At 45.2% G+C, this 12,193-nt stretch overlaps 1 protein-coding gene across 1 annotated transcript in view; it reads left to right on the top strand.

Moving 5' to 3' along the window:
* The first annotated feature begins 2,862 nt into the window (after window positions 1–2,862).
* The window catches only part of LOC127003070 (uncharacterized), a 67,146-nt gene continuing 57,815 nt past the window's right edge, over window positions 2,863–12,193 (top strand). Inside the window, exon 1 of the mRNA XM_050869488.1 lies at window positions 2,863–3,115. Coding sequence (XP_050725445.1) covers window positions 2,863–3,115 — 253 coding nt within the window. The remainder of the gene's footprint in view (window positions 3,116–12,193) is intronic.

Genomic DNA, 12,193 nt, shown 5'->3' with positions numbered 1-12,193 from the left:
CCTCGTTATTTTGCTACACACGAATATTTCGAGAAACTGACGCCAATCATTTTGAAACACAGTCGATACATTATGGAAAGCGTTGAAACGGCTGCCGACTGTCAGATGTACAATAACCTATACGATACGACGACACTATTACTGTTACAAGTATATATAGCCTATACCTGTGTTGTATACTGCATGTTTCACTTTTTTTGTTAATAAAGCTTTAGCTGATACACTAAACAGACCAACAAATAAACTGGCTGTGGTAAGTATAATGAAGGAAACCTATAGGCTATATCCGTCGTTGGTAGCGTGCATTCTAGGTGCGTTCTAGCGTTCTAGGTGCGTTCTAGCGTGTGTGTTGTCAACGGGCGGCCGGCGACACAAGCTTGTGATTGATGATTGATTGATAGTCTATTGTTGCAAGTAAACAACAATAGAGAAGGGAGGAACATGCCATCCCAACCCCCAGGCAGTACAGTGTGATGGTACAGTCGCGAACAAGAGTGATGTCACACCTCAAAAATGTTTCATCCACTGGCCTCTATTAAAGATGGGCAAGTAGCGTTAATTTAAGTACCGGTAATACCGGTACCGAAAACTCAGGTACCATTAGTACCGGTACCGGTACCCAAAGGAGTATTTTTTTTATCTTAATGACTTCTGATGAAATTCCCAAATAAATTTCCTGTAAAGAAAACTCTCTCTCTCTCTCTCTCTCTCTCTCTCTCTCTCTCTCTCTCTCTCTGAATGAAGTGAATATTTATTTTTTCGATAAAAAAATGGCATGTATAGTTATTATGGATGTACTCGATCATAGTCTAATAACAATAACAATATATATTAGCAACCTAAAAAATAAAAAGAATCGGACATGAAGAATTATCCAATAACTCCAATAAATAAATCAAATAATAAAATAATGGAAACGGGAGCTGTGATGGAAACGAAAAGCAGGACAAAATGGTGGGAACTTGGGGAGACGGTCAGCGAGGCAGTGACTCAGCAGCGAGCACAACATTCAAGGCTTAAAGCGTCTCCACAAGGCCCATACCGCATGGAGACGGGCGAGCGCCGAGCGTCATGATACTAAGATCCAAACGGTACCGACGCTAGCGGTAATGCTCAGTGCCGAGTGATCATGAGTCTTCCCGGCACTGGGTACTGGTACCGGGTGCCGGATGAATAGATTCTTCTCGGCACCAGGTACCGGTACCGGGTGCCGAGAAGAATCGATTCAGCCGCAACAAAGCCCTACATCGAGCGGCATGCAAATATATGGTGGCCACCAGTAAATGGGCGAAACTGAGGTGGGAAAGCGACCTCTGTGCCAAGCTGTGCGGGCCTTGGGTGGGCAGCAAGACCAGGTCTACCCTTGTTAAGGAGAGACAAGGCAGCAGGCACCAAGAAACCATCCCTCCCCTCACCAAGAATGACGGCACCACAGCCACCAGTAACAGGGAGAAGGCAGAGCTCCAGGCTGGCCTTTTCTCCGTCAAGATGTCCGTCGCCGATCCCACCAGACCTCCACCACAACTGGCACAGGAATGCGACCAAACCCTGACAGTGGTTGAGGTACAACGGGAGAAAGTGGAGCGCCTTCTGAGAGCGGTGGACGTCAGGAAGGCCACTGGGCCTGACAACGTCAGCCCACATGCTGCATCACCGCTCCAGTGAGCTGGCAGGACCCCTCTCGGAGTTGTTAGGGGCGTGTGTCCGGGAGAACACCTGGCCCTCTATATGGAAGGAAGCTCGCGTGGTGCCGGTTCACAAAACACAAAAAGCGGTCCAGATCTGACCCTGCCAACTGTAGGCCCATTTCCCTCATGTCTGTAGTTGGAAAAATCTTCGAAAGAATAGTGGTGGAGGCCATCACCCGCCACCTCGAGAACAACGCCTTCATCACTGACCAACAGTTCGGGTTCAGATCTGGCCGCTCCACTTCAGACCTCCTGCTGCTCCTCTCCAGGGATTGGCAGGACTCCCTGGACACCGGCCTGGATACCCTTGTCGTCGCTCTCGACATCGCGGGTGCTTTTGACCGGTTGTGGCACGCAGGCTAGATGGAGAAACTTCGTGCCAAAGGCATCCAAGGACACCTGGTGATGCTGATGAACGACTACCTTCAAGGAAGAAGCCTCCACGTCGTCTTCGGCGAGCAGCAATCCAGGGACCTCCCAGTGGGTGCCTCAGTCCCTTAGGGATCTGTGCTGTGCCCAGTCCTCTGGAATCTGTACATCGGCGACCTTCTCAGGAGTCTGCCATCAGTCTCTGCATACGCTGACGACTTTTTTCAGGGGCCAAGGTGGTGGTCGCCCCAAGCCCGTCATGGTGCAGGCAATTTTGTATAGTGGCGCCAGTACCCTGCACGCTCTCTCTCTCTCCTATCCACTCCAAGAAAACCAGCAAGCGGTTGCTGACGTCAACCAGCAACTACGCTTGATACGGGATTGGGGGAGCGCTGGCAGGTGAACTTTCCTCCTGAGAAAACCCAGGCGATGGTGATCTCTCGGTCCCCGGCAGCCACACAGGCTGTCGAAGGAAGGTAGATGTTTGGCTCCGTCACCCTCCCGCTCCAGGATTACGTCAGGATCCTTCGGAGTGGACTTGGACCGAGAGCTGCGCTTCGACCGCCACCTGAAACACGTCGCCCACCAAGCTTCTCTCTGTGTGTCTGCTCTACGTAGAGTGGCGAATTTTCTTGACAAACGAGGAATTATGTTCCTCTACAAGGCCCAGGTAAGACCCTACCTGGAGTACGGGGCTCTGACCTGGAAGTCCAGCGCGGCCACACATCTGCAGAGACTGAACAAGATGGAAAGGCGTGTACAGCGACTGTTAGAGAAGAATAACCCCCAGCCGCCCCCTCAGGATATGACACCTCAGGACACTTTGGAGTACCGCCGGGACGTCGTTGCGCTGGTGGTTTTCCACAAGGCCCAGGTACAAGGAGTACCACACCGGGCGAGGCTGAGGTTCCCCCCGGGAGAGGCTGTGAGTGATACGAGAACGGTACTCTCCAGCCACGAGCAAGTCGGGATGCCGAGGTCACGCGCCAGCCAGCACCAGAGGACCTTCACCTCCAGTGTCCCGCCTGGGGAACACGGTCACTGCAGCAGTGCCAACAGTGAGGGAAATGTCCACCCAGTAGCTGAAAGTGGCGGCTCACAGGTGGCGAGGAACATGCCCCACACCACTAGTGAAAACAAGCATATAGTGAACGTGTGTAACAATAGGCTTTTGAATTAATGCACGAGGAAAAGTATTATTTTAAGCCTTGAAAAGTGCACAATCAGACATATGTTTCTCGTTTTCGTTCGATCGCCCGACTGTTTGCTAAAACAAGCTTGATATGTACTACAAATGTAAGTTTAAAGAGAGAGAGAGAGAGAGAGAGAGAGAGAGAGAGAGAGAGAGAGAGAGAGAGAGAGAGAGAGAGATTGTGTGTGTGGCTGAGAATGTGTATGTGACTGAGTGTGTCGTGTGACGGTGTGTGTGTGTACGTATTTGTGTATGTAAACGCATTATGCATGTCTGTGTAATATGTATGTAGACCCTACTCCCTCTTAAAGTTCACAAGAAGGATTTGAGTGCTTCGTCATTACCTATATATTTTGTAATTATACAAAAGTAAGACTGAAAATATGAACTGGCAGAGCTGAGCATTTCTTATCGCACGAGTGTTGTCGTGTTGTGGCGTATGCCCGGTGGTGTAGCGGGCGTATGAGCAGAGTTGCCGATGTAGCGGATTTTTCACAGCGAAAGTGTAATTACCATGTGTTCAGGAATCTGTAATTCACTTTATAGTATATAATGAATTACCAAAATCCTGAACACATCCACATCCGTGAGGATGTCATAATTTGATTGATACCTGCATCCCCATCCGCATCCGCAATTTGGTAGAAACTATTATCCGCATCCGCTTCCGCATCCGCAAAATATGTAGGTACATATGACATCCGCATCCGCGGATCTCTGAAATCTGACATCCGATACAACTCTAGACCGAACACAAAGCTGACACCCCTATCAGAATATATATATATATATATATATATATATATATATATATATATATATATATATATATATATATATATATATATATATATATATATTACGGCGTAACGTCTCGTAAGGCTACAATACCGTACATCAGTGCGTCTCCGTTATCGATACACACACATACGCGATGCCACCTGTTACTACATTACTATATCATGCCAGTGGTGGGCACCGCTAACCGAAAAGTTAGCTTCGCTAACTGGTAATCTTCTAAGTAAAAAGTTAGCTTCGCTTACGCTAAACCACTAAACTGATAAAGATATTAGTGGAAGCTAACGCTAACCGCTAATTGCTAACTTTTTTGTGTAAGGATTTAGCTTCGGATTATAAAACTCTTAAAAACAGACCTATAGTGACCTGAAATTTCAGTATGTTGTAGCTTAGACATCGAGCTTTCCATAAAGGTATAGCATGTCAAAATCAGATGTTGATCAAACTGAGTGGCATGCGCTGGGTGTGTCCTCTTGACATGTGACTTCAAGTTGTAAAGGCTTGCCGTCTGTCAATGATGATCCTCTTGGGGATAGCACATGACGCACCGGAAGTGCAAGACATTGGCGTTCGTAATATCTCTTGATTTAGAGGCAAAGTACTTCCCCTGGTGGGGCCACGGGTTCTGGAACTTCTGGCCGTCAGCTTGAGTGTCCTCCGCCTCACCCACAGCTTCTGCCGGCTCCTTAACAGGGTCAACATCCTCAGGCGGAACAAAAACGTCCTCATTCGGATCACCTTCTATGACGTCGATAACGATAAACAAGGCGACAATAATGAACGCGACTACACTGCGACAACGTCGCAGCTGAACTTAACAAAGAGCCCAACAAGCAACAACAAGAAGAGAAGAGGAAGAAGCCTCCAGTATATCCTAAATCCGTATATTTTACCCAAGATTTCCCCAAAATTTACGCATTTTTTACTTTTTTCCATAACTGACGCTTTTATTTATATTATTTTAAGTTTACTTCTTGTCAGGTGGAAAATATCGAATTCTTGTTATTAAATCCAGAGTTCAAAGAGTTCAGGAGGACGCGAGTTCAATCCCCGCCCGGTGCCACCAAGCTGGGATTTTTCAGCCGCCGCCGAGTGGCTTAAAACTACCCACATGCTGTCCAGAAGACCACCTATCAACCCGGACTCTAGATTCTAGAATTAAAGATGAGCTCCGGTAGGGCAGCATGAGCCAATGCAAGATGGCGCCACTATAAACACTCGACTGCGCCAGAACGGGCTGGGCCGACCATCAGGACCCACCGGGAAGAAGCCTTGGGCCGACCATCAGGCCCCACCGGTAAGAAGCCTACCGGCGCAATAGGCCGCGACTTAAAAAAAAAAAAAAAAAAAAAAAAAAAAGAAACTTCAAGGCGTAATTTACCCCAAAGTGGAAGCCCTGGAATTATTGCGCCATGTGGCTCAACTGATGCTGTGTCTGCCCACAACGGACATGAGTAAACCTGTTTGAATTTTTAGCGGACTTAAGTTAGCGGAGGAGGAACTTCATTTCGCGGGAAATAATTGGTCCGCTAGCTGTTTCCAAAGTTAGCAAAAAAGTTAGCTTCGCTAATTAATGGTTAGCAGATTAGCCGAACTGTGTCCACCACTGTATAATCACGCACAACGTCATTATCGCTCGTAACCGCCCGACTTGGGCAATGAAAGCACTAGTATCGTTACCACAAATTCTCACTTTAATGTCCACAACATTCGCAGCAATCGAAGACGGTACTTCTATAACCGCCCGACTTGGGCAACGAAAGCACTCACATCGTTATGCAAACTCTCACTTTCGTGTCCACAACATTGAAGGCAGTACTTTTGTAATCGCCCGACTTGGGCAGCGAAAGCACTCGTATCGTTACCGCAAACTCTCACTTTGGTGTCCACAACATTGAAGGCAGTGCTTTTGTAACCGCCCGACTTGGGCAACGAAAACACTCGTACCGTTAATGCAAACTGTCACTTTGGTGTCCACAACATTGAAGGCAGTGCCACCAGCTATCCAGCGTGTCTCACCAAATTATATAGCGCACCGTTAGGCAGTCACTCTCCCCAACAGTCTCACTCATACCTGAATGGCCGGCTTCTACTGTGAAACTATTTTCACGTCTCCCGTAGAATTTCCCCACCCGTAGTGCCAAGCGCGGGCCGGGCGCTTCGTCCCCTAGTTCTCGTCATCCTGAGCGAAGCCCACAAACATGAAACACAAAACGCCCATGTCTCTGAGCACTACAACGGGCAGCTAAGCCACGGCCTTCTATATAGAAGGCCTGAGCGATGGGCCGTGACGTCATCAGCCTAGGTCATCTCCCTCGCTCCGTCGTCTCCCTCGCTCTAGCTGTCGGCCATAGTGCTACGTGTTGGTATTACATAGAGGAACACCGTTTTTTCCGAGAAATATTTCGAAATATAATAAAATTTGAGTACTGTACCTGGATTTGTGACCCTGTACGTAACACCTGACCTTGAGTAAACAAAGCTTTGCCCCTGCCCCTTTTAACTCCCAATGCGCATTGCGTTCCAGGCACAACGAGGAAACACTAGCTTATAATTTTGCATTTAGTAAAACCAGGCTATTATTTTGCATTTAGTAAAACCAGGCTATTATTTTGCATTTAGGAATATTATTATATTATTTTGCATTCATGGATACCAGGCTATTATTTTGCAGTTAGGAATAATATGCTATTATTTTGCACACATGAATACTAGACTATTATTTTGCATAGGGATAATAGGCTATTACTATGCACTTAGGAATACTAGACTATTATATTGCATTTAGGAAAACTAGGCTATTATTTTTCATTTAGGAATACTAGGCTACTATTTTTCATTTAAGAATAATATGCTATTAATTTACACTTAGGAAAACTAGGTTTTAATTTGCATTTAGGAAAACTAGGCTATTATTTTGAAATTAAGAATACTATGCTATTATTTTGCATTATGAAACGGCTATTATCTTGCATTTAGGAAACTAGACTATTATTTTGCATTTAGGAATACTAAGCTATTATTTTCCATTTCGGAATACTAAGCTATTATTTTGCATTTAAGAAAACTAGGCTAATTTTGTAGTAACTTTTTTTTAAGAGGAATTAATATACCTCTCGTGAACAGTTTTATTTATCAATGATGCGTTTTTAATGGATACTGTGTGCTATATTAGCTATCACCTGGCCCAATTTATTACCTGCTATGATACACCACGTTCTTTATTGTTTATCATATCAACGTCATTGGGAAATAAAATGGATAATGTGAAATAGTAACCACTGATTTAATATTAAGATTCAACGGACAGCATGCCGCCCTCCCTTCCTACCCCGGGTATGCTTCCAGTGCGTTCATATTTAAATGTCGTGAAGGGTAACTTCTAAACCGTTGCAATAAATACATTTCACTATTGAACATTTCTGACTTACAGTGACTTGATCTCTCATTATAGAAAATGTGACGACCTGTAGCGGGAGGTTTGCACTGGCCCTGCATAAGACAACCTACGGTCATACATTAATGCCCCTAATATTTACCACCTCACGTTCTAATAAACTTGAAATGCACTGGAATATCAGCAATTATAACAGGGATGGTATTATATTGGAGTACTTACCCTGCTGCTCTGATTATGTGTAAAATTGTCCCTCTTTATGGCTCTAACTCATTCACGTGCCAACGTTTCATCTTTTGGGATAGAAAATATAGCCACTTCAGGACCAGTAGGATAATTTCCGTTGCAAAGAGGTACACAACACCTGCTGGGCATGTTGAAGTGAAGTACAGAAGTTGGAGATTATGTCAAAGTTCTTGAACTAAATAGTCGTGACACTTCAACGTGACCGAGAACATGTACTCTCCACAGTCACAACCAACTAACGGCGCGGGCCGCGCGGCTTCAGTATGACCGAGCATCGTGATGTCACAGTGTATCTGCATCCAAACGATCAGGCCTTCTATTAGAAGGCCGTGGCTAAGCCCTTCATCATGTAATATTAACATTTACCGTCCAACATTGTATGTCACTTAAAATCTACCGTCCAACATATCTAACGTTAACATTTAAGATCCATCCAACATTGTGTCACTTTACGTCTAACGGCCAACATTGTATAAAGGCAACTACAGTACAGTGTATAATTGGGTAAATAGGCAAAGATAGAATCATAGTACGGCAGGCGACTGCACTTACGTGTTCGGGATCTACTGAAACTTCTCCGTCGCTCTTTTCGTCGTGATCCTCCTTCGTGTGGGGTTCTCCTGCAGAGACAAACAGCGAATACGAGAAGACACGTCTTCCCGTCGTCAAACCTTTAGCAATCTGCCTCTGCCTCGTCCCCTTCAGACCATATTCTCTCCTGTATGGCATTTCACTCAGAACATTGAACAAGGGCGCCTTTATACGAGTGTAGGCCAGCCTAATGGATTTGATAACCTCTTTGACCGAACTTTCATAACATTCCCGACGATAAATGGCCTTTGCGATAGTACACTGATATCAACAGATGATAGGCGTCCCTATATCACGAGCGCCACCACCTTCATATATATTCTTCTCCTATTTATCATATTTTCTCCTATTTATCTTATTTACTCCTCACCCTATTTATAATATTCCTCATACTTTCTTTTTCACCTTCCACTAATCATTCGTTCCGTCTTCTGGAGGTGACATTTATTGTTATTAGACTATGAGTCCATCCATGTTAATAACTACATACGCATTTTTTTTATCGAAAAAGTAAATATTCACGTTTGTTGTATACATTTGGAACAATAAACAAACAATGAATAACTCACTCTATTCAGGAGAGAGAGAGAGAGAGAGAGAGAGAGAGAGAGAGAGAGAGAGAGAGAGAGAATTGAATTACTGTAGATATTTCATCACACGTTAAGTCTAGTTATACGTTATCATTATGATTAAAAAAAAAAGAATCTTTTCCTGCGTATTATTAACGTTTAAATTAACTTGAACTGTATAATAATACGAGAAAAAACAGATCGTCATCATGTGATTGTCAGTCTGCCAGCAGGAAATGATTTCTTCGGGGAGAGGCACGCTACATCCTCCTTCTGACACTCGTGGTACACTGAAGTTGGCCCCGTGTTGCCACTCAGTTTTAAGAAGTCGTACCAGAGTGCAACAGTAAAAAGTACAAAATGAGAACAAATACGTAACAGTTTGAGTAAATATAACATTATTTACTGGTCTACATACCTTTAAAAATGTAAATTTATCTCCTTTTGGGTTGCTGAAGGTGTTGAACACTAACGAAGTACATGGCAGGACATAAATGTAACGATTTACAACAAATCTGGTACGTTCGTACCAAAAACGGCAACACTGGTTGGCCCATGGGTGCTTCGCACTCCGGCAACGTCAATGAGTCATGCGTCTGACAACTCGGGCCTCCCATTCTGCGCGCTAATTGCCTAGCGTAGGTTAGCTGGCTCCTACCAAGGCTGTCTCCATGTACATGTTACATAGAGACGGTGGACCAAGAGTAAGTGCGACATCAGGATATAATGCGACATCGTTGTGCGCATGCGCTGCTATTTCATAAACACACACACGAATACACACACACTCGCTCGCGCTCTCGTGGCGGAGGATGCCTCTCCTCAGAGCATAACCAAGGCAGGGTTTTCTATCCTCCTAAGTTTAATATAACATGACCACTTTGCCCACGACTGTGTAGTGTATGATAGGTAAATGTACGTTGTTCTCTGCTTTACAAATACGCCTTAACTATTAGGTTCAGGAGTAGGCGATCAATATTTAGTTTATTTAAACGGATAGCCTACTGTTATATTTATTGTTTTATATCATCCAGCATTAAAATGGCCAGTGCTGTACAATATATAAATTCCAATAAAGGAATATAACAGTAGGATATGTCGATACTATTTATAGCCTAGTCCTCAAAAAGATTATTCTCTCTCTCTCTCTCTCTCTCTCTCTCTCTCTCTCTCTCTCTCATTATGGTGTTCATATAATTATATATGATTATTTGAATGTTGCACCCTGCGTGGTGCCCCGTGCTTTTGGCGGGTAATCTGCTTGCCCGTGTCCTGCTGTGCCATCCCTGTGGCTCCTCTGTCCCCACAGCTCTGATGTGCGCGCGCGGCCAACCCACCAGTCTAGACTCCGCCCACATAAGCACGAAGATCGACTACTCTAGCTCACCCAAACGTGCGGCTGTGACGTAGGTCTCAAGGGATTAAGCGGGAGAACAGTGTTGAGTTGACACGTTTTTAACCCCACGTTGGTTCTCTCTCTCTCTCTCTCTCTCTCTCTCTCTCTCTCTCTCTCTCTCTCTCTCTCTCTCTCCACCTTTGCTGACTGTACTGTACTGCTGTACTGATGCGTAGATTAGATTAGATGGTAGAAACAACAAACAGCCTCGATAGGACCAAGAGGTCTGTTGCTGTTTGCTTTTCCTTTGTATTATTTTGTATTCTCTCTCTCTCTCTCTCTCTCTCTCTCTCTCTCTCTCTCTCTCTCTCTCTCGTTTATTCAACCTAATTTATTATGTTATAATACAGAAATTGTGGGAAATTATTCGAACAAAAATCTCTCCACCTGTGTGGATGCCGGGAGTGTCTGGGTGATGGCCGGGAGTGTTACCGTCACAAGGATTTGAGTGTATTTGTTTTCATACCTATGTCAGCTTATTTTAACGTACATTCCTTCACGACTACTTACCCATCTCAAAACGTAAGGGAAACTCAATAATAAGTATAGCATTTATTTAGCAAAACTGTAAAATATGTATGCCACGTTTCTTTATATGCTTATAAATATCTTATCAATAATAACTTCTTTCATACGTTATAATACTAAGAATAACTGTGTATGCATATTTGCTAATCATATTTGCCGTGGTTTTACTTATATTAGAACATTTCTACATCGATGGCTAGGAGAAGCGCGGCAACGTTGTACAAGGGATCCCATACGCTGAACCTGCCCACAACCGCACGTTTAGTTGAGCTGGAGTATAACGACACACACGCACACACATGCCGCAGGTTCCCATGGCAGATGTTTCTGTCAAACGGAAATGATTTCACCATTTCCTATAGCGTATGAAACTATTTGGTGAGTGATTCACATAAATCAAACATACCTAATGGAGAGAAGAGCAGTGTTCAAGACGATGTGTGTGTGTGTGTGTGTGTGTGTGCTCTTCTCTCCATTTGTTATAGTAGGATATCAATGTATTATTATTATTTAATATCACCACGAATTAGGCATACAATTGTCAATGGAAAAAACCCATGACAGATAGATCACGCCACCTAATATGAATGTCGTCCGTCAGTGTTTACCGTCTCAGTTTTGTATACTTCGCACTCCGATGGTGCGCAGAGGTCACCTTGACATACGTGACCAATTGTAACAATTATTTTCCAACCTGTAACTCGTCACTCCTTCACGAGAGTCCGACTGACACACAACGACAGTCGCTCTCGCTCCGACGCTTCTTGTACATAAAGACTACGAATATAATTCGCCTTAAGGAAGCTGAAGTCTTAATCAACACCCTTTAAACGCCCCCCGACAAGCCCGTTACATTTGGTTGGCAGCGGTCACCCCGCGCCTGTGCCTTCGCTTCCTCGTTCTCCTCCAAGCTCCAAGCCACGAGAACTGACCTACAAACTCCGGGGACAGGCGTACAAGGGAAGAAGGAGTCAACGCACCTGCCGTCCGCGGCAACGCACCTGCCCTCCGCGGCAACGCACCAGCCGTCCGCGGCAACTCACAAGGCGCCAGCTACAAGCACCTCACCAGGCGCCGGCTACAAGCAACTCTACAGGGGGCTAGCCTACAAGCCTCGAGCACACCAGCAACAACTCTACAGGCGTCCAGCCTACAAGCCTCGAGCACACCAGCAGCAACTCTACAGGCGTCCAGCCTACAAGCCCCGAGCACACCCACAGGCCTACGCAGCCGAAAGCGAGGGCCACAATCTACAAGCCGCTCCCCCGCTTCAAGCCAGCACTGCTACGAACACTGCAAGCCATTCAACGATACGGCAGAAGTATTCACACCAGCACCAGCACGTCCCGCTGACCTTGGAACACCCCACATGCCCCTCGCTCCACAGCTGGCGGCAATACCGCCGCTGCCGGGAGCATC

This window comes from Eriocheir sinensis, chromosome 3, assembly GCF_024679095.1.
Source record: "Eriocheir sinensis breed Jianghai 21 chromosome 3, ASM2467909v1, whole genome shotgun sequence".
Lineage (NCBI taxonomy): Eukaryota > Metazoa > Arthropoda > Malacostraca > Decapoda > Varunidae > Eriocheir > Eriocheir sinensis.
Note: the sequence above shows the minus strand (reverse complement) of the source record. Positions and strands in the feature narration are given on the sequence as shown.